The sequence below is a fragment of the Rattus norvegicus genome, chromosome 3 (assembly GCF_021556685.1).
Source record: "Rattus norvegicus strain SHRSP/BbbUtx chromosome 3, alternate assembly SHRSP_T2T, whole genome shotgun sequence".
Taxonomy (NCBI): domain Eukaryota; kingdom Metazoa; phylum Chordata; class Mammalia; order Rodentia; family Muridae; genus Rattus; species Rattus norvegicus.
The window spans coordinates 48,645,003-48,672,498 of NC_141536.1; the positions used below are offsets into that span (position 1 = coordinate 48,645,003).

Consider the following 27,496-nt stretch of genomic DNA (forward strand, 5'->3'; position numbering starts at 1 on the left):
ATCTCAGGGTTGTTTTGATTTGCATTTCCCTGATGACTAAGGACGCCGAACATTTCTGTAGGTGTATCCCACCAGTTTGTTATTCCTCAGCTGAGAATTCTATGTTTAACTCTGTACCCCATTTTTTAATAGAGTTAGTTGGTTCTCTGGAGTCTAACTTCTTGAGTTCTTGGTATATATTAGCTATTAGGCCTCTATTGGATGTAGGATTGTTAAAGATCTTTTCCCAATCTATTGGTTGACATTTTGTCCTATTGAGAGTGTCTTTTGCCTTATAGAAGGTTTGCAATTTTTTGAGGTCTCATTTGTCGATTGTTGATCTTAGAGCATAAGCCATTTGTATTCTATTCAGGAAATTTCCCCCAGTGCCAATGTGTTCAAGGCCCTTCCCCATTTTCTCTTCTATTAGTTCCAGTGTACCTGGTTTTATGTGGAGGTCCTTGATCCACTAGGAGTCTTGAGCTTTGTACAGAGAGCTAAGAATGGTTCTATATGGATTCTTCCACATCTGACCTTCAGTTGAACAAGCACCATTTGTTGAAAAATTATTTTATTGTTGAGAATAGTTTTCACTATCCTGGGTTCTGTGTTATTCCAAATGAATTTGTAAATTGCTCTTTCAAAGAATTGAGTTGGAATTTTGATGAGGATTATATTGAATCTGTAGATTGCTTTGGGCAAGATGGCTATTACTATATTAATCCTGCCAAAACATGAGCACGGGAGATGTTTCCATCTTCTGAGATCTTCAATTTCTTTCTTCAGAAACTTGAAGTTCTTGTCATACAGATCTTTCACTTACTTGGTTAGAGTCACACCAAGGTATTTTATATTATTTGTGATTATTGTGAAGGGTGTCATTTACCTAATTTCTTTCCCATCCTCTTTATCCTTTGAGTAGAGGAAGGCTACTAATTTGTTTGAGTTGATTTTATATCCCGCCACTTTGATCAAATTGTTTATCAGTTGTAGGAGTTCTATAATGGAATTTTTGGGGTCATTTAAGCATACTATCATATCATCTGCAAATAATGATATTTTGACTCCTTCCTTTCCAATTCATATCCCTTTGACCTCCTTTTGTTGTCTAATTGCTTTTCCTAGGATTTCAAGTACTGTATTGACTAGGTAGAGATAGAGTGGGCAGCCTTGTCTAGTCCCTGATTTTAGTGGGATTGCTTCAAGTTTCTTTCCATTTAGTTTGATGTTGGCTAACAACTTGCTGTATATTGCTTTTACTATGTTTAGGTATAGTCCTTGAATTCCTGATCTTTCCAAGACTTTTAACATGAATGGGTGCTGAATTTTGACAAATGCATTCTCAGCATCTAATGAAATGGTCATGTGATTTTTTTTCTTTGAGTTTGTATATAGAGTGGATTAAGTTGATGGATTTCCACATATTAAACCATCCCTGCATCCCAGGGATGAAGCGTAATTGATCATAGTGGTTGATAGTTTTGATGTGTCCTTGGATTCAGTTTGCAAGATTTTTTTTTATTTTTATCTTCCCTGTATGTTATATTCTTTTATTTTATTTTTTTATTAACTTGAGTATTACTTATTTACATTTCGAATGTTATTCCCTTTCCCGGTTTCCGGGCAAACATCCCCCTAATTCCTCCCCCTCCCCTTCTTTATGGGTGTTCCCTCCCCACCCTCCCCCCATTGCTGCCCTCCCCCCAACAATCACGTTCACTGGGGGTTCAGTCTTAGCAGGACCAAGGGCTTCCCCTTCCACTGGTGATCTTACTAGGATATTCATTGCTACCTATGAGGTCAGAGTCCAGGGTCAGTCCATGTATAGTCTTTAGGTAGTGGCTTAGTCCCTGGAAGCTCTAGTTGCTTGGCATTGTTGTTCATAAGGGGTCTCGAGCCCCTTCAAGCTCTTCCAGTTCTTTCTCTGATTTCTTCAACGGGGGTCCTATCCTAGTTCAGTGGTTTGCTGCTGGCATTCACCTCTGTATTTGCTGTATTCTGGCTGTGTCTCTCAGGAGAGATCTACATCTGGCTCCTGTCGGCCTGCACTTCTTTGCTTCATCCATCTTGTCTAATTGAGTGGCTGTATATGTATGTGCCACATGTGGGGCAGGCTCTGAATGGGTGTTCCTTCTGTGTCTGTTTTAATCTTTGCCTCTCTATTCCCTGTCAAGGGTATTCTTGTTCCCCCTTTTACAGAAGGAGTGAAGCATTCACATTTTGATCATCCATCTTGAGTTTCGTGTGTTCTAGGCATCTAGGGTAATTCAAGCATTTGGGCTAATAGCCACTTATCAGCGAGTGCATACCATGTGTGTTTTTCTGTGATTGGGTTACCTCACTCAGGATGATATTTTCCAGTTCCAAACATTTGTCTATGAATTTCATAAAGGCATTGTTTTTGATAGCTGAGTAATATTCCATGGTGTAGATGTACCACATTTTCTGTATCCATTCCTCTGTTGAAGGGCATCTGGGTTCTTTCCAGCTTCTGGCTATTATAAATAAGGCAGTTTGCAAGATTTTTATTGAGTATTTTTGCATTGATATTCATAAGTGAAGTTGGTCTGAAGTACTCTTACTTTGTTGGGTCTTTGTGTAGTTTAGGTATGAACATAATTTTGGCTGCATAGAACAAATTGGGTAGGGTTCCTTTTGTTTCTATTTTGTGGAATAGTTTGAAGAGTATGGTATTAGGTCTTCTTTGAAGATCTGATAGAATTCCGCTCTAAACCCATCTGGTCCTGGACTTTTTTCAGTTGGGAGAGTTTTAATGACCGCTTCTAGTTCTTTACAGGCTATAGGAATGTTTAGATGGTTTATCTGATCATAATTTAACTTGAGTACATGGTATCTGTCTAGAAAATTGTCCAATTCATCCAGATTTTCCAGTTTTTTGGGTATAGGCTTTTGTAGTAGTACCAGATAATTTTTTTTAACTTCCTCAGTTTCTTTTGTTATATCTCCCTTTTCATTTCTGATTTTGTTAATTTGGATACTCTCTTTGTGCCCTCTGGCTAGTCTGGCTAAGGGTTTATCTATCTTGTTGATTTTCTCAAAGAATCAGTTCCTGGTTTTGTTGATTTTTTGCATAGTTCTTTTTGTTTCTACTTGGTTGATTTCAGCTCTGAGTTTGATTATTTCTGCTGTCTACACTTCCTTTACTATTTGTTTCTTTTTGTTTTAGAGTTTTCAGGTGTGCTCTCAAGCTGTTAGTGTATTCTCTCTCCAGTTTCGTTTTGGAGGCACTCAGAGCTACACGTTTTCTTCTTAACAGTGCTTTCATTGTAACCTATAAGTTTGGGTGTGTTGTGCCTTCATTTTCATTAATTCTAAAAACTCTTTAACTTCTTTCTTGATTTCTTCCTTGACCAAGTTGACATTGGATGTTCAAAGGTGATTAGCTCCCATGTGTATGTGACCTTTCTGTTGTTTTTGTTATTATTGAAAGCCATCCTTAGTCCACAGTGATCTGATAGGTTCCATGGGATTATTTCAGTCTTCTTATATCTGTTGAGGCCTGTTTTGTGACAGATTATATGGTCAACTTTGGAGAAGGTACCATGAGATGCTGAGAAGAAGGTATATTCTTGTATTTTAAGATGAAATGTTCTATAGTTATCTGTTAAATCCTCTTGGTTAATAACCTCTGTTAGTTTCATGGTGTCTCTGTTTAGTTTCTGTTTCCATGATCTGTCCATTGATGAGAGTAGGGTGTTGAAGTCTCCCACTATTAGTGTGTGAAGTGTAATGTGTGCTTTGAGCTTTAGTAAAGTTCTTTTATGAATGTGAGTGCCCTTGCATTTGAAGCACAGATGTTCAGAATTGAGAGTTCATCTTGGTAGATTTTCCCTTTGCTTAGTATAAAGTGTCTTTTCTTATCTTTTTTGATAATTTTTGGTTGAAAGTCAATTTTATTCTGGATTAAAATGGCTACTCCAGCTTGTTTCTTGGGACTATTTGCTTTGAAAATTATTTTTCCAGCCTTTGACTCTGAGGTACTATCTGTCTTTGTCACTGACGTACGTTTCCTGTATGCAGCAAAATGCTGGGTCCTGTTTATGTATCTAGTCAGTTAGTCTATGTCTTTTTTATTGGGGAATTTAGTCCATTGATGTTAAGAGATATTAAGTAATAATGCTTGTTGCTTCCTGTTTTTATTGTTGTTAGAAATGGAGTTATGTTTGTGTGGCTATCTTCTTGTGGGTTTCTTGAAAGTTTACTTTCTTGCTTTTTCTAGGGTGTAGTTTCCCTCCTTGTGTTGGAGGGTTTTTTTTTTTATCTATTATTCCTTATAGGGCTGGATTTGGGGAAAGATTTTGTGTAAATTTGGTTTTGTCATGGATGATCTTGTTTTCTTCATCTATGGTAATTGAGAGTTTATAGCCTGGGCTGGAATTTGTGTTCCTTTAGGATCTGTATGACATTTCCCCGGGATTTCTAACTTTCATAGTCTTTGTTTAGAAGTCTGGTGTAATTCTGATGTGTCTGCCTTTATATGTTACTAGACACTTGACCCTTACTGCTTTTAATATTCTTTCTTTGTTTTGTGCATTGGTGTTTTGACTATTATGTGACTGGAGGAATTTTTTCTGAACCAATTTATTTGGAGTTCTGTAGGTTTCTTGTTTGTTCATGGGCATCTCTTTCTTTAAGTTAGAGAAATTTTCTTCTATAATTTTGCTAAAGATATTTACTGGTGCTTTATGTTGGGAATCTTCACTCTTCTATACCTATTATCCTTAGGTTTGGTCTTCTCATTGTGTCCTGCATTTCCTGAATGTTTTGGGTGTTTGCTTTTTGTATTTTCTTTGTCTATTGTGTCAATGCTTTCTATAGTATCTTCTGCCCCTGAGGTTCTCTCTTCAATCTCTTGTATTCTGTTGGTGACGCTTGCATCTATGACTCCTGATCTTTGCTAGGTTTTCTATCTCCAGGGCTGTCTTTCTTCGTGATTTCTTTATTGTTTCTGTTTCCATTTATAGATCTTGAATGATTTTGTTCAATTCCTTCACGTGTTTGGTTAAGCTTTCCTGTACTTCTTTAAGGGGTTTTTGTGTTTTCCCTTTAGGGCTTCTACCTGTTTGTCTGTGTTCGTCTGTATTTCTTTAAGGAAGTGATTTATGTCCTTCTTAAAGTCCTCTATCATCATCATGAGATGTGATTTTAAATCTGAATCTTGCTTTTCAAGTGTGTTGGGGTATGCAGGACTTGCTGTAGTGGGAATACTGGGTTCTGATGATGCCAAATAGCCTTGGTTTCTGTTGCTTAGGTTCTTGTGCTTGCCTCTCACCATCTGGTTATCTCTGGTGTTAATTGGTCTTGATAGGTCTGACTGGAGGGAGCCTGTCCCTCCTGTGATCCTGGGAACTTAGGACTGACTGCGTGCTCCTGGGAGACCAACTCTCTCAGACTGGGATTTGGGTCTGGAGAACTGTGCCACTCGGGGGCACAGATGGAGACTGGAAGGATCCTGTCCTGAGTTGCCCTGCCGTTCCTGATCCCTGTGGTCTCCTGGCAGTTCCCTCTTTGGCCAGTTATTCAGCAAAAGTGTTTGTCTCATCTGTGAACTTAGGAGTACAGTACTCCTACAAGATCAGATCCCTCTGGGTGGAATTTGAGTCTGGAGAGCTGTGCCACAGGACTAACTCTGGGGTGCAGATGGAGACCAGAAGGCTGATCATCCTTTTTAACATTCACAATGGGTGAATTCATAGCTGAGCATTTTCCTCTTTGCTTTAGCTCTGTATCAGCAACAAGGATTTTGTTGGTTTTGTTCATTTGTTTGTGTTTCTTTTTGTTTTGTCCCTCCCACTAGCATTTAGTAGTATCTGTAGTATCATCTCAAGATTGCCTCAGATTTTTTCATTTATTTTCTAAGCCCTTTCTTTAATGGCAACAGATGTCAGCTGTGGTCACTGCCATCCCCCATTAAATTACAAAGTTAAATGAAGCCTGGATGGTATGGTTTGAGTCATATACATAGTAGGTCCCCCACACCCCAATTCTTTGTTCATTTTCTCTTTGATGAGTTGGTGGGAGGTCTTGGTCTAGTCTCCTACTCTGAATGTCTTATTCTTCGGGGTAAATTGTAGTTTTCTCTCCTTGCTGCTTCTATCCATGAATATGGGCCGTGTCTCCTCTCTTCTTACTGCACAGTCTTTACAGGCTGATATGCTAAAAGACCCAATGTGTTAGATTGCTTTGAAGGAAGATTTAAAACCCAGCATGATTATCAAACACTTTTCTTTATCAGTCAATGGAAAAATTTGTAAGTAAAGGATTATCTAACTTAGAAATAATACTAGTACTTAAATTTAACAAAAGAAATTAAATCGAAATAGTATGTACTCTGGCTCTTATGTATTAATATTTAGTCTTTACTGATGCAGTTTCTCAGAGGTTATAATGTTAGGTAAATACTATTATTTCTCCTACTGTATAGGAATATAGTTTTTAAATATTCTGTCAATATAGCAACCCTATGTATTTTAGACAAGGTATCTACACATTAACCATATAACATCTAAACTACAATTTTAAACACAGGTATATTTCTTTCCTCCTGCTTTTTTTAAGCATATGATAAGCATAGACATACTGTTGATGTGGCCTGTGTAGTATTGCTAGAGACTTACTACACAGTGCCTGCCTGGGATCCTTCCTTTAGCACATGTCAACAACACTCTGCTCTTTCATTTTTAAGACTCTGTATTTACAATTGCATTTTTTTATTATCTCATTTCATTCTTAATTTCTTAGTAGAAATTAGTAGTAATTTCATTCCTGCAAATTTTTTAAAAAAATTTTCATATGGAATTTGTTCCATATCTGGTTTCCCATACAAACTGTTCTAGGCAGACATCACTCCCTGAAATTTGAATAGTTTAGGTACAAATCTGCTGTAGCCATTAAGAAATGAAAGGTAGGGATAACCATGCCAAAAGCTTTTACCATATTGCGGTGCTGCACCCTCTCCACAATGGGAACAGGGAAGTCCAGCTCATACATATTATAATTACTTTAAAATAAGTGATCCCTATAACTAAAATTACTGGCAAGGAATTTATTTAAAATAACAGACTCTGTAACAAATATTGGCATGAAACCACACAGTGTGGAAGTATTTAATCATTATTTTTTGTGGGGGAAAAAAAACCAATTCAAGTCTACCCTTGAAAACAAGGGCAAAGATAGTGAAGTAACTCTAAGTCTTAATACTGTGAGAACACAGACATTTCTCAGCATCATTAAGATGTTTCTTGTCCACATTTTGTAAAACGCCGTCATTTCTTCCTTTCCAAATGCTGTCCCTCAAGTAAGCAGCACTGATCATTTTTTGATTTTTTTTTTGTTTTTTTGTTTTGGTTTTGGTTCACCTGATGGAAAGCATTTGAGATCCGTAGGTATAAAAACTACACTGTAGATGGAAGGAAAGCAACATTTATAAGCAAGCTCCACATGGTGTTAAACTGACATAGCATCAAATTACCAATGACATGGATGCATCAAGCCCTGGATGAGAAGTTATGCCATGATTTTTTAAATACCATCTTGAAGCAGGCAGCCAGAAAGCCCCAATGCTTCTCTTGTCTTCATTTGCCAAAGCTAAGAGTCATGGAAATCACAGGGACCTGGAAAAGAGAGTAATGGTAAAGAGGGACAAGAGACTCTGGGTTCACTTCAAGAATGAACAATGTTTTTCCTGCTGGTATTTATATACTGTTTAGCTGGTTAACAGAGATAGCACCGAAACAGAGATTGATCAAACATTACCTGTGACCCCTTATCTGAGTTCTTCCTTATGTACTCCCCTACCCTAGTGGCCTATTTAGCCCCAGTGGGCAAACTAGTTTTTATTTCATGCCTGCAGTTTTCTGAGGTCACAGGGTCACATTAAGAGATGTGCTTGAAAAAAAAACTATAGACCATCTGGACCCCAACATTTACCCCTCCATAGCACCAGAGTCCCAGGCACATAAAAGACCATGTCCAGCCTTTTACAGGAATGCTGGAATCTGAACTCAGGTCCTCATGTTTGAACAGTGAATGTTCTTACCTGCTGAATTATTCCTCAAGACTTCATGCAGACATTGAGGAATAGAAGAGTACATAGGTCCTAATTTGTCTAAGAAAGATTTGTTCTTAGTAGGATATGTTATGATTCAATTCTTAGTAATTTCATTAACTATCCCAATTTAGGCTAAATTATGTGGATACCATAGGTATAATAGCCAATTTTACAACCGTGAAAATCAGAATGCTTAGCTGAGATTATAAAATGAATAGACCTGATATTAATAGGAAGCCCCTGTCCCTTTGGTGTTAAAGGCATATTTTCTCAAGGAATAAAGCAAGATTTTTGTTAGGGTTTGTTTCAAATTTTAAAGAGGGGATTTTCCCCCATAACAAAATGATTCTTCATTGGTAACCAAAATTCCAGTCTTAGAAATGTTTTCATTTACTTCAAGACAACTTTGTTAATGGATAGGAGGCAGTTTGCTTCAGTTTGATGAGAAGTAGACCAACAGTTCCTTTCTTGATCCTCTCAGTGAAGTGATCCTACATTCACTAGCTTGGAGCTGGATAGACTTGAGCTATTCTATTAGGATATATCAGAAATGGTCTCAGATCAGGTTCTAGTCCAAGGCCTTGGAAGACTGCATCTTTAATGCCTTGTCTCTCAGATAACTTTGAGCTCTTATGTTCAGTCCTTCAACTCTAAGACCTGGATGCTAACATATAGTTAATATATTCAAGGTCTTAAGAAGGGGCAAGCTGGTCAGCCACCTCTGCTTAGGCACCAGATGTGTTTGTGAAGTGATCTTAACCCTTCCATCTATTCCATCTACTATCGAATTGCATTGTTCAATATTACATAGAGAAGTATAGTCCAGCTAAGTCCATACCAGATCACGAGATATAGTAAATCACCTACAGTTTTAAGCTTCTGAGTTTTGGAGTGATTTCTTACGTAACAAACAACTAGAATGGCACTGGAAAGTAAACGTTTATGATAGCAAAGTTTCTAAGAAGCAAAGCATTGTTGAGACTGTCATGATAAGCAGAGCTAGCAGAAGTGAGGTGTGAATCTATGAATGGATTCCAGAGACTGTTAGGCATTAAGAGCATAATAAGGAAATATTAGAAACCAATAAAAAGGCCAATCAAATTATGTGCAGAGGCCAGCAAACAAAAATATTGTTCATAGCTCTAAGGCACTAGAAGAGCAAGCTTTGTGCTTTCTGAAATCATGATAAGGAGATTTCAAGGCAGAGATTCTTCTATCTGCTGGTGACAAAAAATGAAAGATAAGAGACCAAAAAAGGGGGAAATCCTTCTGTGTCTGGAGCATAATGTAGAGGAAATAGGAAGAGTTCAGGACAGACAGTCTTTCCAAACCAACAAAAACTGCTACCTGTAAGAAATAGCCTCAGAGAAAAGATCAAATTCATGGCCCGCTCCGTAACGCATGGGTTAGAAGGAAAGATGAAGTAGAGGGCGAAAGTGTAAAACCCTTTTCACAACCTCAGAGAGACCAAAGTCGGTGCTTCATGGGTCCTTTCATCTGGACAAAATGACTACTAAGGACAAAAGGCCTTCTTAGACAAACTCTGTCGTCTCTTTAAAAATATTTGGCTTCTGAAATTTTTAGTGCATTATTCTGGGTTCACAGAGTACCCCAGGTGAAGGAGAACCATTTTGAAGGAAGTGCTGGCTGTCTACAGAAATAGATTATAAACTAATACACATCAAGTCCACAGAGCTTTTAAAAGAACTAAACAAGTGGGATGGAAAACAGTCATACCGTGAAATGAGACAGATGTGTTAAGTTTTTTTTTTTTTTTGCCTTTTCCTGTAGTCAAAAATTAAATCTGAGAAAATTATTTGGCTCCAGTAATGGATTGGTTTTTAACAAAATGCAAAGGATATTCAATATCCAAACCAAGACATCAAAAGGTGAACCAAATGGGCTGAGAGAATCACTGCCAAGCAGCAGTTTGGCCTCTCAATTATTTAAATGGTAGCCAGTTTGACCTGGTTAACCTTAACTGTCAACTTGACACATCCTAGACTCATGAGAAGAGAGCTTCAACTGAGGACTAGATCAGATTGGCCTGTGGGCCTACCTGTGGGGTACTGTCTTCATTTTTGATTGATATAGGGCAGCACAGTCCACTCCGGATAGCACCATTTCCTCAGCAGGTAATCCAACCATATAAAAACAAGCTGAGCAAACCGTGCTTATGAACCAGCAACCAGCACCTTCTCTGGTTCCTGCCACACCTCTTTGGCTACTCAATGAGTTCCTCACTTGAAGGCCATGTTGAGTGGGCCAGGAAGCAGTCCTGCCTTCAAGTTCTTACCATAAATTCCTTCTTTGATTTCCTTCAGTGAGGGACTTTGACCTGCAGTCACAAACTAAACTAAAATAAACCTGTCCTTTCCAAGATTTTGCTCACAACAACAGAAAAGAGCCACAATAATATGCTAGACTAGATTTCAGAATTGCTAATGACCATAAATTATTTAAAGTTATCTATGACCCTTGGATCTTATATTTCCATATAGATCCATGACCCAGAGGGGAGGGGTTTGATGAAGCCATCTCATTTAGGATTGAGTGCTCCAAAGTCAGTCAGTCTGTCTGTCTGTCTGTGTGTCTGTCTGTCTGTCGGTCTCTGTCTCTCTCTGTCTCTCTCTGTCTCTCTCTCTGTCTCTCTCTCTGTCTCTCTCTCTCTTTCTCTCTGTCTCTCTCTGTCTCTGTCTCTCTCTGTCTCTTTCTGTCTCTCTGACTCTCTGTCTCTCTCTCTTTCTGTCTCTCTCTTTCTGTCTCTCTCTTTCTGTCTCTCTCTCTGTCTCTCTCTCTGTCTCTCTCTCTTTCTGTCTCTCTCTCTATTTCTGTCTCTCTCTCTGTCTGTCTCTCTCTGTCTGTCTCTCTCTCTGTCTCTCTCTCTCTGTCTCTCTCTCTCTGTCTCTCTCTCTCTCTCTCTCTCTCTCTCTCTCTCTCTCTCTCTCTCTGTAACTCTATGCATATTATCCAGTTACAGGTCTTTGTGTCTTTGTGTTAATTCCCATCTACTCCAAGAACACTGATGAGGGCTGAGCAACATAACAGGATAAAACTTGTGAGCTCACAGAGAAGGTGACCGTATGCCCAAGACCAGCACAAGTATAAAACAGACACAGTCTGGCCACTGAGAAGAAGTAGACACAAAGTCCCACCCCTAACCAAGATGGACTCTGTAACTGATACTTCTTGGGAAGGGAAAAACAGTACTCACCAATGAACCACCTTGCCCAGGGGTAGTTGGGCAACACAAAATAAACTCCATGGTTCTTTGGTGAGCTTGTTTCATTCTGTTTTTGGTTGTTGTTGTTGTTGTTGTTGTTAATTTGGCATGTTTTCTTTTATTTTTTCTGTTTGTTCTGACTTTCAATTTTGCAGTGTTTTGCTTGAGAACCAGAGACAGAGAATGAAAACATGAAGTTGGAAAGGTATGGACATGGTAGGGATCTGAGAGGAGTTGTGAAGGAAAATCACGATTAAAATATATTAAATGGAAAAATTAAAAATAATATTTAAAAAGTTTTAAAAGAAATTGCTTCACACTCCCCCTTTTCTATTTAAATAAATGTATATTAATGTTATTACAAAACTTTCTTACCATTGTCCATTGTAAGCAGGCTCCTATTCATAGGTAAAATGAAAGAACAAAACACACCTGAAACACAACAGACACTGTAAGTAGTGAGGACCTTGTGGCAGCATTTCAAGTGTGCAAGAGTCTGGGAGATGTGGTAGTGAATGTATTTTTATATTTTACATCTGAATGAAATAAGAACTACTTACAGTTCAAGTTAAACATGATGGTTTAAATATGGCTGTATATTCTTTAAATTCCTCTCACTGAGTAGACCTGTCCATTTTTCCCCTTATGTCTACTATTGTGTTAGCTGAAACAACTCAATTGAAGAGACACTGGAACTATTTTGACTTGATAAATTTATGCAATTCAATAAAGGCCATCTGTAAAAACCCACAGTAAGCACTGTATCTATCAATAAAAGATTAAATACTTTTCTCCTAAGACTGGGCACAATGCAACAATATCTATTTTATATTTCTATGCAAACTCTAAACGTTTTAACTGATATATGTACATGTATTATATACATATATATATATTAAATTCAAATATGGTTTATATGAAGAAAATTGTCAAAGTATATAAGAGGGTAGTTGGAACCAACCAGGAAGTGTATAAACTTCCCAAGATATAATGTCAAAAATGTAGAATGATTAAATTGTTAGAAATTATGGAATAATATAATTTGTAAATATCAAATCATTTAAAAAGTCTACACCTTGAGTAAAAGAATATGCAACATCTCAGTAATCATTCACAAATGAAGGAGTGGGGCTGGCCCGGTTGCTCAGTGATTGATAGTATACCTTGTTCCTACAGACGATGTGCGTTCAATTACCATCATTCATATAAGGGGGCTCACAACCATCTGAGACTCCAACTCTCTAGGTACCTTCACCTGAATGCACACACACACACACACACACACACACACACACACACACACACACACACTTAAATATAAAAATAAATCTTTAAGAAATTTTATAACAAAATTAAAATTTCTGAAAGAATTGTGTATATATGTCTAAATAAAGTAACAGATTGTACACCTTCCACTAAAGCAATCTCCACTTTTTGGACTTAGGTAGACTTCTTTAAGGAAAAAAATGGCAATTAAAAACAGATAAAAGAAATAGAAGGAAATTCTGCTGCCCTGAAGTTAGCAATAAATTTATAAGTACAGTGAAAAATCCATGGGTATAAAAGGGGAAGAAAGGCAGAGCATGTAGGCCAGTGGTAGACTACTTGCCCAGCACTAGTATCCAGGTTTAATACTCAACATCACAAAATATGAGGGGAGAGTGGAAGAAGGGAGTGGTGAAAGATAGATGGATGAAAGAAGTAAATTGTCTCTGTGTACTTGTCCTAAAAACACATCCTTTCAATCTGCCCATGAGAAAAGCATTAGACTAATTCCAGTGACGACAGACTGTACACTGCAAGGATGTGCGCTCCTCAAGGCTGTCCAGGTCATTACCAAGGAGGAAGACTGAGGAACTTTTAGAGCTCAGCATCACATGATTTCCTGGAAGGGATCCTGCAACAGAAAAAAAAATGGCATTGAGAAACAGCCAAAGAATCAGAATAAATGCACATTCAATAATAAAATTACATACTTAACAGCAATATGCCCATTTTATTAACTGCAACAAAGGTTACACTTTATTTTCAGAGACTGAGATAAGAAAAACTGAGTGCGGAGTTTATGGGGACATCTGCACTGTACTCTCAAGAGTTCAGAAATCTAAAATGGCTTGAAATAGAAATGCTATTTTTTAAGAGAATTGGTCTAGAAAATTTATAGAATGAGATTATATGTTAATGCAGTTATTACTATAATAGATAGGACTGGTAATGGTGTGTTATGATGACTAAACAGAACAATAAGGTGGAGCTTTAGAAATACATGAATACTAATAGAGTTGATTGATTTTTTTAAGCAAAATTAGTAAGAAATTTCAAATGTAAGAGATGTTTTCAGTCTGTGGAGATGGGAAATATGGATATGCATGCATATAAAGTAAACTATGATCCTCATCTCACACTGAAGTTAACTCATAGCGCGGAGTGGATAATCTTGGTTGTTAACTTGACAAACCAGAGAAGAACCCTCAGTCTCACGTAATGAACTGTTTCCCCCAGATTGCCTCCAGCACAGGGTTGTGGGACATTTTCTTGATTCATAATCGAGGTGGGAAGACCACTATCAACATTTCCAGCCAGGTGGACCGAGGCTATATAAGGAAGTCAGATGAGCAAATCAGTACAAATCAGTAGGTAGCATTCTCTGCTTGAGTTTCTATTTCAAGGTTCCTGCCTTAGCTTCTCTTGATGATGGACTATAACGTGTAGTAGGAATTAAACCCTTTCCTCCCTTCCTCCCTCCCTTCCTTCCTCCCTTCCTTCCTCCCTTCCTTCCTTCCCTCCCTCCCTACCTTCCTTCCTCCCTTCCTTCCTCCCTTCCTTCCTTCCCTCCCTCCCTACCTTCCTTCCTCCCTTCCTTCCTCCCTTCCTTCCTCCCTTCCTTCCTTCCTCCCTCCCTTCCTTCCTCCCTTCCTTCCTTCCTCCCTCCCTTCCTTCCTTCCTCCCTTCCTCCCTCCCTCCCTTCCTTCCTTCCTTCCTCCCTCCCTTCCTCCCTTCCTTCCTTCCTCTTTCCTTCCTTCCTTCCTTCCTTCCTCCCTCCCTCCCTTCCCTCCCTCCCTACCTTCCTTCCTCCCTTCCTTCCTCCCTTCCTTCCTCCGTTCCTTCCTCCCTCCCTCCCTTCCTTCCTTCCTCCCTCCCTCCCTTCCTTCCTTCCTCTCTCCCTCCCTTCCTTCCTTCCTCCCTCCCTCCCTTCCTTCCTTCCTCCCTCCCTTCCTTCCTCCCTTCCTCCCTCCCTTCCTTCCTCCCTTCCTTCCTTCCTTCCTTCCTTCCGTCCCTCCTTCCTCCCTCCTTCCCTCTTTCCTTCCTTCCTTCCTTCCTCCCTTCCTTCCTTCCTTCCTTCCTTCCTCCCTCCCTCCCTCCCTCCCTCCTTCCTTCCTTCCTTCCTTCCTCCCTTCCTTCCTTCCTCCCTCCCTCCCTCCCTTCCTTCCTTCCTTCCTTCCTCCCTTCCTTCCTCCCTCTTTCCTTCCTTCCTCCCTTCCTTCCTCCCTCCCTCCCTTCCTTCCTCCCTCCCTCCCTTCCTTCCTTCCTCCCTCCCTCCCTTCCTTCCTTCCTTCCTGAAGTTGATTTGGTTAGTGTTTCATTAAAGCAATAGAGAAGTAAAGTAGAAAAAGTGAATTGTAGATGCAAATACATGAAGCTAAATTATCAAACCTATAGGATAATTTTAAAAGTAGGTATATGAAAATAGATTGACGTTGGAACATGTAAAATACCTTCATGTAGATTTAGAGAGAAAAAAAAGAGATCAAACATTAAAACTTGAATACTGAATAAGAAATATGTGAGTGTTCGCTTCACTATACTTCAAATTTTAATAGGTCTGAAATTTTCAAAAATTAGCATTTAGGAAGGTAAAATTAGGGTCTGAATGGTCTGGAACAATCAATTTGACAATATTCTGGCTATGAAGAAAGATATCCAAGAGGAAGATACACAAAAAAATAGAGTAAGGTAAAAATGGAACTGAGATTCATGAATTTAACACCATAAGGGTCATTGGTGACTTAGATGGAGGAAGGATTAGACTGTGGTGGGAGAGTACCAGATTATGCATCTGTTCATTTCTATTCTTCCAGTGGCGAGTTAAAGGTCTTTACATGAAGCTTAGTCCAGGGAAATTCGAATTTGCATAATGTCCATGGTTGTACACAAATTATTGTTATTATACAGCAGCGTTGCATTAAGTGCCTTTCTCTGAGAGAAATTAAAACTATGCTCACTCAAAGTGCTGTGCAGAAATGATAAGCACAGATTTACTCCTAGTCACTTAGAACAACTCAGCCCTCCTTCAGCTGCTCAAACAATGGGCCTCCGTTTCAAAGAAAGAAGTGGAATCCTGATATAGGAGCCAGACGCCAATGAGTGGATAATATGTGCTTCTACTCTGGAAGATCCAAAGAATGTGAACAGAAAGAGTATAGGAAACAGGGCAGTAGCTTATTGGAGTACAGAGTTAATAGAGGAATAATCTAAAGTCCATTGTTTGGAATTTCTTGAACTGTAGACATGTTCTGCCTCTCGGTTGTGAGGAAGCTACCCAATTCTGAATTGATGAAATCTCAAAAACCTAACACACCCACTAGAAAAGATTTTACTACCTGCAAATTAAACTTATTTTTCTAAGTAGTGGTAAATACGGAGGCCTGACTTCTGACACCGCCTGATTCAGAAAGTAAGCCACCTTGTGAGATGTGGTGAAAGTGGCTTTGACTGGTTCTCAAAGCAGAGCTGTTCTACCACAAACAGGACACAAGTGCATCAAGGCATTTACCTTGTTCAGGTACAGACTTAATCTAGCAGGTCCTGGACCCCAGCAATCCTGAAGTAGTAATTTCAGCTAGAAGCGACGTAGCCCATAGGTTGCTTAACAGTTAGCCCACAGGATCGGAGTACAGAATGTTGTTGCTTAGGTTCACGATGGTGAAGCACCACAGCACCATCTTCGGAGAGCAGCTACCATAGAAGAGGATACTGTATTTCCTCTATGACACTTAGCTCTCAGAGCTCCTGACTACATAGGGATAGTGCTGAGGAGAGGGATGCCTATTCGCTTACTACTTTGAAAGCTGGTCCAGACAAAGAATGTGCAGATCTTAATTCCTGTGAAAAAAACATCAGTGGTTCTCAACCTTCCTAAACCTTTAATACAATTCCTCAAGTTGGGTTGACCCCCAAACCATAAAATTATTTTCATTGCTACTTTATAACTGTAATTTTGCTGCAGTTATGAGTTTTAATGTAAATGTCTGTGTTTTCTAATGGTCTTAGGTGGCTGCTGTGGAAGGCTTAGTAGACCCCAAAGAAGTTGCAACACACAGGATGAGAACCACTGGTGTAAGAGAAGCCATGTGACACAGCACGAAGTGTCCAATACCATCTGTGAACATAGAGTATAAATAACCCTAAAATACCTTCATTATGTAATAAGGAAAAATAAAAATTAAATAAACTTCACATTTTATTCAGTAGCTTGCTGTGAGAGGTTGAGGAATCAGATACAATTTACCATAAATAAAAGGAAGAAAAAAGTAAAAGCAGACAGTAATATATTTTAAAATAAAATAGATATTAGGGATTTTTGCTCACACACAAATGAATATGCAATTTAGGCAAACTTTTTAAATGAAAGAAAGACGTTAGTTAGAGTTACCACAAGTAATATGAAATTTTCAAAAGGAGGTTTAACACTAAAATAGAACCAAAACCTTGAAAAATGTAAACAAACTCATACTCTCCAAAGAAGTGGGAAAGGGGATCCACAATTGAACTCGAGTTCCTGTTATACAACCTTTATTTGGGACACTGTGGACATCTGAGCAAGGAGGTAATTTTCGTCTTCTCTTTATTCTCCTAGTATTGAGGCCAACATCTTGCTCTTGAAATCAGAAATAAAACGCTGAATTTTACTTAGCAAATCTGTGATCTCAACTCAGCTTCTGTTACTATTATTAATGGATTCTGAATTTGGGTTTTACAATCCTCCTACCCCAACAAACTATAATGGCAGACAAAGACTAACACCCTATCTTCCTTTAAAAAAAAAAAAGTATCCAGTCAATAACTCCATCTCACAGTCTGTTAAAAGAAGTATTCTAGCTTCCGAGTGGAGAGTTCATTGAGAGCATTATAAAATAAACAAGATTCCAGAGGCTTCAGGATTTGTATGTGAACATGAACTCGGGAACTGTCAAATGAATCTGTTCAAAAAGCCTGTCCCCACATCCTCGCCCATCACTTAACTGCTCCCTGGAACTGCGAAGGAGAACTGTCAGATGATGAGAAGTGTTGAAATACAAACCCCTTCTGAAATCCAGGTTGCATTTTTGCCAGATCTAAGTAGTTTTCACAAGTCTGACGAAGTAAGAGGAAATTTATTTTTTCTGTAAACAATGAAAGTGTAAAGGAAAGATACTGCTACACTTGCCCTGTGCACATGCTGACAGACAAGACCCTGGTTTTCATCAAGGCAGCAGGCACAGGACAAACAAGACAGAACCCGCTTGTACAAAGTCTGTCCGGTGACTGTGAGGGAGTGAGGTAAGAAGTCACTTTCCTAACGGGAGAGAAAAGAAGGATGAAAGAGTAGCATTGGAGACAGAAAAACAGTGCTATCATTGGAGCACACCCCAGGTTCTTATTGCCTTTCTCTCCTATTAAAGACTTTAAAACTTAGTGACAATTTCAAAATTATGTAGGACCGTAAACAGGCTCCATTAGAGTCAAACAGAATAAGATGACTGCGGGTATCAAATCAGGAGTATGAACATCATGGCAAAGCAATGTCGATCTGGGAGAACGGCTCACCTCTCAAGCAATTATAGGTGATAGGAGAGGCATTCTGAGGAACGATGTTTCGGGGCATGAAGGATTTCAGCACTGATTGCAACAGCATGCACCAGACGAGGTCTATGTACCTACAATTCCTTCCCGTGACGGAAAATTTTGCCAGAAAACATGCTGTCAACACCTGGCTGCCCCTCTCTCAGGGTAGCTCTAGCAGTGTGAAGAGTGTGGGCTGGGGCCAGATGAATCCAGAAAGGAAAATGTACTCAGATGCTTAGAATCAGGGTAGGTGAACAGAGTTGGACTTCGTAATGGGGTTTGGTTTTTATCAAATATGTAACTTCATATTCGTGCTGAGTATAAATTGCAATTAGAACAAAAATAGGTAGGAGAGTACCTATTCACCACATGCAGGAGAAGACCATTTTAATGTGGACTTTGGCAATAAGTCAACATGTAAGTTCTTCACAACATAGGATTCAGCCATACTCTACTTAAGGACAACACTAAATAAGGGGATACGGTTTTAGTGATCATAGAAAGAAATCATTGAATACAGGGATGTAGCAAATACCAGATACAGATGCCTAATTTCTAAATCAAAGGATAATATGAATGTACCTAGTAACCAAACAAGTGTTAAGCATGGCTACATATCGGCTCCTAGGACAGATGTGACAAGCACACACCTACAAGAAAACTACATTCTCATCCACATACTTGACAGAAAGGCCAGCAAGGACCATGGTCTCAGAAAAAGAATTCACTAAGGTTGGAAATAAAATATTAGAACTTCCTGTAGTGTTTATTTTTTTACCCCATGAGTAATAAGGTGTTGAAGCTAGTCTCATATGGAATATGCAAATTGGCTTGGATGTCGTCACTGAGCCCAAATGTGAGCCCATCACATGCCGTCTAGTTCATCATGGTGTCCCCATGCAACAGTGAGAGTTCAATAAGACAAGTGGCCTTTGGTCCTTTTGGAAATGTTGCAATTTAAGTGCAGCCATTGAGCAGATTGAGGGCTTTAATGAAATTCACTCACCCCATGTGAAAAAGAAAATTTAAAAGACTTTTGCAAAATAAAAGTCCATTTAGAGAAAGCAATTCTCTGGACACAGGTATAACTGGGCCAATGCAGGTTCTCTGTTTGTCTTTGGGGACCAAACACTTGGGACTTGGAAGATAATAACAATTTCACCCGTGCCAGAATAGTCATGTTACTTTCATTTAAATACCACAGGCCATGAATGTGTTAATATTATCTACAAGATACGTATTAAAACCCAATGAGAAAAAATATTGCACTAAAATCTATTCAACTCTTCATTCCATTTCGATTCCTATGACTAGCTAGGTTTCATAATATATCTACAATAGTCATAGCTGGTTACACTTGTATTTTAATGCAAGTACATAATTTACACATAATGTTACATACATTAGAATGTAAACTAATAAAAGCATTTTACTTTATGTCATGCACCATCAAAAACATTTGCAAGTCATTGATCTGCAAGGTATAAACTTTTATGAAACTACATTTTATGAAACTAACACCAAGAATCAAGACTATGTTAAAAGGGGCATTTGAACATTTGAAAAGAAGTGCATATCCAATAAAAAAAAATGCAATGGTCACCGGAAAACAGTGTTCTTTCCTGAAAATGCGACACACCTGAATTCAATACCTTTTAAACGAGTTTCTCACTTTTAGGACACAGAAAATATTATTCTGCCCTGAGCAAAATGCAGGATGTGATGGACGTTGCAAACTCCAGGAGACACCATCAGCCCGTGGTTCTTTACCTGCCTAATAAGGTCCACAATCAGCCAGTTCTCCCATAATTCACTGAATCCCAGTTAGTACCTTCCCTTCCTTCTTGAGCTGCTGGCAATTCCATTATCACTGCCACTGTCTCCTCACCAGACTTGTCTCACTCTCCTTTTCCTGGATTCCACTACTCAACTTTCACACATGCACACCAGGTCTATACTTGAATCTAAAATCAAGTTCAGCTGAACAACACACAGCGATGTTCTCGACTATCACTTTACCCTCACAAGCAAGTGGCCCTTACTACCAGCCGAAATGGTATTCGATGTCCTAGGTTGATCCACCTTCTTTCCCCTTAGTCATTGTTTCACACCTTTACATATTTTAAGACATGAATAATTTCTCTTCTATCTTTGCTATATTGTCATGATGTTGTTTCCAACTTAAATAAGATAATTGAATTAATAACAGCCAACCACCTGCCCTATGCCCATAAACCCTATTGACTTGTATGACCACATGGAGAATGACCCAAGCACCTAAGTAGGATCTATCAAAATTAGGAAAACATGAAAATCTAGTTTATAAATGCTACAAGAGTCCTGAGTTCTACAGAACAGAACACTGGCTCTAAAAGTGGGATACTTTAAGTATGCTTATTTCCCTGATGGATTTAGGAATGGTTAATTTATAGTGTCATCTAGGTGATGCCACAAGTTACTCAACTCAAATATTTTCTGGGCATGTCTATAATGGTGTTTCTAAGAGAAATGACTGCTGGGGTCTGGAACTAACTCATGCCCGCTGTCTTCCCCATGCAGGTGGGCCCTGAACAGTCTGGTCAGCACTTGAATAAAAGGATGAATTAGAAAGAATTCTCTGCTTCTGCTTAACTGCCTTCCAGCAAGAATCCTGATCTTCTGGTTTTAGCCATCAGCTTCACTATTGGCTCTCTTGGTTCTCCATTCTTTCACTTGTAGATCTTGGACAGATTCCTAACCTCCATAATTATGAGAATCAATGTCATATAATCATTAAGGAGGTGGAAGACAGACACACAGACAGCTGCATTACCAGTTCTTATGCTCAGTTAGTGTCCATGCACCAGCATGGTCTCCACAGCCCCCATTCCCACTGAGCGGTATTTTGAGGACCCAGTGACATCAGTGTTTGCAGTCAGTTGCTTTTCATGAGAGGAATTTCGAATGTAGGGAACCTGAATATTTTATAATGGGTGGTAAAAACAAACTCCCCTGACCTTCCCTCAGAAGGAGACATTTTCTTTATTATACTGAACGGTAAGCAAACCTGTCTTCTCTCCAAAGGGAGACAGATACTATCTAATATCAGAAGTTCTCTGCTGTACAAACATCCCTGGAAAATAGTCCAGTGCAAAAGGGCAATGAGTGGCGGCTCTCAAGACAAACAGAGATTGGCGAAATATATGGAGAATTATCTCCTAACATGGCTGACCCCTCTACCTGCACACCTGCCTTAGGGCCCCCTACTCAAGAATCTGTACTAGGAATTTCTCCTTCTCTCACCTGAGTGCCTGTATTCTTTACCAACTTGTTCTTATTTACATATATTTCCACATGTCAAAAAGAAAGAAAGAAAGAAAGAAAGGAAGGAAGGAAGGAAGGAAGGAAGGAAGAAAGAAAGAGAGAGAGAAAGAAACCATCAAACAACCTCTTCCACATCTCATCACCATTCTTATCTCTTTTGTGGCAAATCTCATGAGCATAAAGATCACCTGTATAAATGCACAGGCTCCCAGGCTTTCTTCTCCCATTCATTTTAGAACTCAGTTTACTTGAGCTTCTCTTCCCTGCCACTCTAACAAACTATAGTTATCAGAGAGCACTGCCAGAGGGTGCTGAGGACAAGTGTCTCTTTCTCACTTCACAGAGTACTGTTGGCATGCCATGTCCTCAAATGATGAAAGGAGTGAGCCAGTCATATGTAGTCTTTCATGGGAGCACTAACATCCCTCAATACCTAATGAGCTTTTAAAAGGCTCAATTTCCTGGGCTGGAGAGATGGTTCAGTGCTTGTTCCCATATCACAAGGATTGGAGTTTGAATTCCAGGACCCACATCAGACAGCTCACCAACACCTATAACGTTAGTTCCATGGGATCTAGTGCTCGTTTGGCCTCCACTGGTACCACAGACATATATGTACATATGCCCACACGTTCACCATTACTGTGGAGGTTAGAATTTCAAAGTATGAATTAGTTGCTGATATAAGGATCTGAACCATAGCAATCACAAACAACTTTTATGTAGCTAAAACTCTATGATCCATTGAGTTCTCCCTTTGATCTATCAGCCACATTTGACCAGTTACGTTCCTTATCTCTTATGACTACGATTCAGTGAACAGCTTCTACCACATGTTTCCTACCCTTTACACAGTCACTCTCAGTCCTCGTTCTCAGCTCCACATCCTCACTCTCACCTTTGAATGTTGAAGGGTACCAGAGCCCCATTCATCTGTTTTCTGACTATGCTCATTTTCCTGATAGTTCACCTAGCTTCTTTGTTTTAAATGCTATTGACTCAAAAACTGATACGTATAGTCCTACTTCTGTTCTATAGAATGCGATTTGTTGTAGAAAAACATTACGTCTTGTCCACAATCATACAGCATGTTAAAGAAGGCTTAAACATGTGATTTCCTTAGTTTTGGCCCATTGTTCTTACATTTAAAATTTCCTCATCTAATTTTGAAAGGTTACTTGATATATGGGTACTTTTTCCTCAGGATTTCCATGTATATATTTAAGACAAAAAGTCTTGTTTTTTTCCCTTTAATTAAATAAAATATCTATTGTGTGTCTGAATCTAATATTCTAATATTTCTAATTTACTTTTTACCCAAGGGCCAGAATAGACGTCTAGAACTTATACAATACTTTTGGCTTGACTCTCGGGATCAACTGATAATTTTTTCTCCCATGTTTCCTCAATTGCCACTCATCTCCAGAAAGGCACCCTCAAATATGAATTTCCATCTATGAGGATGCTTTTCCTGTTCCTGATTTTAAGGACTCTGATGCATTTTAAGCCATTCAAATCTGACAATTAAATTGAAAGTCAAAATCTGCAGTGAACCCCCTTGCTCAAGTAACCTGAATAATTTCATAATCAAACCAGGTTTATATTTAAGAACCTCCATTTCTGTCTTTATCTTTTGAATAACACCAAACTGTTCTGAAGATCTCAAGTGTCCCCTCCAGTCATTCTGTTACTCAGTCCTTATCCCTGCTTTGCTCCTTTTCCTTTCTCCTTTTTCTTTTCCTTTTTTTCTCTAAATCACCCTAATCATGTTTGGTTTTTATTATTTCATTGTTTATGCTTTCTATTATGCAACAGTTCGATGTCTCACCATTTGTTTTAGTGTGAAATAAATCAAGTTACTATCTGTGTATTGGTCCTTTTCAGCAGGAGATGAACAAAATACACCATGGCTGCAAGCTGGTAACTTGATGTTCTCTCTCAAGTGTCTCATTAAGGCCAGGAACCTGAAGACACTATGGAATGTTCTATAAAAGTAACTGTGATTTCAAATTTCACGTTGTCTTTGCAATAAGACCATGCACTTGCCTACTAAGATGTTTGCATGACAACGACAGTCTATTTTATAACTCCAGTATAAACCAGCATGAAACCAACTGAAAGTAAAGACTTTGGACATGATACCCATGTACATCACCTGTAGGAGCTTCAACACTCCAAGAGACGATAATTATTTGAGTGTATACCTATAGGAAATTTGAAGTGTGTTGCTGTAAAATTAAACAAAATGTAACTGTTTTTATCCTGCAATAGATTTGGCACCATAGTGCCCCAAGATACCTGGTAGATATCTTCATCTCAGTCAGCAAAGCCTCTCACCAACTTTGCTCTATCCCATATCACACTGTCAATGGCTACTCTCTGAGCCTGGCAACAATCTCTCTACCCATCTAGTTCCCAAGGCAGGTTACCACCATGCCAGACATACACATCCCAATTCTGTGGTGGGCTAGCTTGTCTAGCTACCACACACTCTCTGGAACTTAAATTGCCACATGAAAGAACAGGCAGCACAATAACCTCTGATCCAATTGATAATATATAGTTTGCTCATTGAGACATACAAAGCCCTGTACACATCCATCCCTGAAGAATATTCATAACAACCTGTAAATGTGCAAAGAGGAATCTTAATATCTGCCTCCGTGTTCTCTCCACTGCTTCTCTCTCCTCTTGCTCCAGTCTCCTCGCTCTCTAAAACTTTTCTCCTGCCCATCCTTCCTTTTCATCCAATGACAGGCCTTGTTCTATCCTGTACCTGCCTTCATCTGCATAATGACACCATCCTACAGAAGTGTCCTTAATAATTTTGGAAAGATATGTGAAAGTATATTAAAAATCATATTTTACTACAAGATGGGCAGATTATGGGCAAACGGATGGTAGAGAGTGCAAAGATTTATAGATAATATTCCCTGTCGGCACTGCCTTGCTTAGTCAGAATCACATATTAAGTTCCTTAACTTTCCCATCTTTGTCTTGAGTCTGCATACAATATGAAGAAAGAAAACTTTCCAGAATAATTTTTTTTAACACTGGGAAGTTCGCAGCTATCTCAATCCTTTCTGTGTTTCTCTCAGATTTGGAGAGAAACGATGGACGTGCATTAAAGAGCTATCTCATCTTGGGTAGCTTTCTATTCAGATAGCTAATAGAGCTTCTTCAATAGAAGTAACTATCCAGAGGACAGCTTGGGTTGAACCATATTACAGAATTGATCAAGACATCACTATGTTGTCCAGACAAAAGTTTCTTCCTTTAGCTCCAAGGAGTTAAATCAAGAACTAATGCTGAGAGAACCCAGGCAATCTATTATGTTTTACTTACTTGTGTATACTTGTGACCAAATAGTACATGACTCAAGGGAGGAAAGACACTTTTTGGCTCATAAGCATTTGGCCACATGCACTTGAGTAGAAGATAATGGTGGTGGGGACATGTGATAACTGTTCACCTCATGGAGGACCGGGAAGCAGAGGGTGACAGAAAGAGGCCTGAGATAATATTCCCCCTGCACCTACTAGTCTGGTCCTCTAACTAGTCCTCTAACTAGTGCACGCATCCCATAGTTTCCACAGCCCTTCAAAGTGGCACCGACACCTGGAGACTAAGTTTCCAAAATGTGAGCCTATGAGAAACCCCTCAGCTTCAAAGCATTCAAATCATCCATATAAACCCATGCTAGACATGGTAGGCATTTTAGCCCTCCAGTTCAGGTGGTGAAAGGAAGAAGTGAAGGAAAGGCGAAAAAAGGCTGGACAAAAACCTCCAACTCTGGAAAAATGGCAGCCAGTGTCTGGAGGAGGCTTTGCTGTTCTCAGCTGAGACGCAATCAGTCAAACAAACATATATGTCTTATGTACACAGTAATAATATGCAGATACATTTTGCGGGTTAACATTATTGATGGATCAAGTTAGCACAGTATATAAAGCACAATTTTTCTCTAAATTTTGAATGACTTAATACACTTGCCTACATAAAATATAACTGCATTCAAAGCTCCCTGAGCTTAAAACATTTCTTAGATGTTTCTACTAACCACAGAACATGGATACATCAAGCATGCAACACAAATCTTCAAGGAGGTATACAGGCAGTTTCACGTGACTCCTGAAACAAGGGATGCAGACGGCGTGCATCTTTTTTAAGTAAATGAGGCAAAGAAATCTAGATTTTAACATTTCTCATTTGCTGTCTCAATAATGATGACGAAAGGGAGGGAAGCAGCCATCCATCCCTTGGACATGTTAGAGCAACAAAACACACTTTACTGAGGTGCACTGTGTCTCCCCGTGTCTCACCAATCTCCCTGGCCTTTCTGCATTCCCTGACATTTCTTTCACACCTGTCCCCTCCCCCTAACCTCCCCTCCCTCCCACATGACTCTCCCCCTCCCCTTCTCCCTTCCTCTCTCTTCTAATTAGTCTGGGTCTTTCTTCCATCCATTCTTGTTCTAAGTAGACCAGCTCAGTCTATTGCTGCTAACACCTCTCTTCCACCTTATCTTTTTTTAGGCACAATGCCAGCTCCGCTTTTCTTGTGATTTGTGAAAGTCTTTCTTTCCTCTGTCCCTGCCCAGGCCTCCTACCCCCTGCCTAAGCTTTTCCTTTCTCCTCTATTATCTAGTGTGCTCTCTGTTATATTTCTAGCCCTTAAAGTTCACAGGGCTCCTAAGAAAGGAAAAGCACAGCTGTGGAGAAACAACAGAAGTTTGCCCAAAAACCAGTCCTGGTTATTTGTATCTAGTTTACCGTGTTGCTTCTAGACAACAGCTTAGTAGCTCAGAAGTCAGGGGAAAAGCCCTCTGAACATCAAGTGAAATTCCTGGAGAAAGCACTTGTAATGTTTCCTCTTAAGCCTCAGGGGCCTCCTCCAATTTCCAGCATCCATATGTTAAAACAAGACACATTTAGATTTTTTTCCCCCTTGTCTGCTGGAGAACTAACTGGTCGCATGGAACTCGAAATAAGAATACAATTCCAAATGCATCCCATCTCGAACTGCAGCTTGTAATTAGGAGAAGGAAGTGTATTTTATTTAAATGAGATGTTTGTGGCCGTTTCTAGACATGGGGAAAGGTCCTCAGGTGCCTACTGTTTAGGCTTAGTGACGTGCAGAGACTCTTGGACAAACAAGATATTCCAGGAGAGATTTCTGCAACAGAAGAGACAGTTTGGATCTCTAAATTTGACCCACTTCTTTCTTAGATTTTCGACGATCTGGTTATCTTCACTGCTCCAGTCTTGATTGCTGTTATGTGTTGTGCTTTCCTATTACATCCTTTGTGTGTATTTTTATGCCTGGACTGGTTGTGTAGAAGCATTTTCTACAGCCTGCTGACACAAGATGCCAGGTGACTTTGCCTCAATACTGGTCAGCATTGTTGCTACCATTGCACAAAAAAACAACTACTTCCTGTGATCCCAAAACAGCATGAATATGTCTAAACCTCAGTAGGGAAATTGACCAACCCAAACTTAATTGTATCCCACCTGCTTCTGAATTCCAAATGTATCTGCAATATTCTACTCACCTTCTGACATGCGAAGGAAACAAAAATCTTCCTGATTATAACTGGGAATATTTTTTATTTGCAAAATCGAAATTACAAAAAAAATGAAGAAAAGAAACAAAAATCAAAACAAAACAAATGAACAAAAAATGCCAACCATGGTGACTCTGGGAATGGTAAACAAAGTAGTCTGCTTGCTCTAGTCAGGAGTCGTCACTTCTGAGACTGTGAAGGGAACAAAACTTTATAGACAAGCATTTTCAGTAAACTACACTTGAATTAGTCTTACAAGAAGGTAAGGCTACAGAAAATATGTGAATTCAAATTAAAGCACGGGGCAGCAAAGGATGAACAGAACAGACAATAAAGAAACAGACAAGACGAACTACAGGAGCCCTGCTGTTTAACAAGGACGCCCAAGCCCAGAAACAGTGAAGACAGAAATCTATACTTCAAGAATCTGTTGAAGAGAAATATCACCAGAATGAAGAAGGGGGCGCCTTAACACTGGACAGCTTCTGCACAGCTGTATTTTGCCCTGTGAAATTCTGTGAAAACTGCA

At 39.2% G+C, this 27,496-nt stretch overlaps 1 protein-coding gene across 3 annotated transcripts in view; it reads right to left on the reverse strand.

The window, feature by feature from the left end:
• Nucleotides 1-4,792: 4,792 nt before the first annotated feature.
• The window catches only part of LOC147995485 (uncharacterized), a 58,039-nt gene continuing 35,335 nt past the window's right edge, over nucleotides 4,793-27,496 (reverse strand). For 2 of the 3 annotated variants that reach the window (XR_015683530.1, XR_015683531.1), the window contains exons 4-8: nucleotides 13,111-13,170; nucleotides 11,649-11,705; nucleotides 11,265-11,435; nucleotides 7,472-7,613; nucleotides 4,793-6,156 (exon numbers count right to left, since the gene is read on the reverse strand). Coding sequence is in view for 1 of the 3 variants with exons in the window: in XM_087654918.1 (XP_087511044.1) it covers nucleotides 7,588-7,613; nucleotides 11,649-11,705; nucleotides 13,111-13,170 (143 nt within the window). In the remaining 2 variants the exon portion in view is untranslated. Of the gene's footprint in view, nucleotides 6,157-7,407; nucleotides 7,614-11,264; nucleotides 11,436-11,648; nucleotides 11,706-13,110; nucleotides 13,171-27,496 lie in introns of those variants that run through there. The other variant, XM_087654918.1, reaches the window with a different exon arrangement.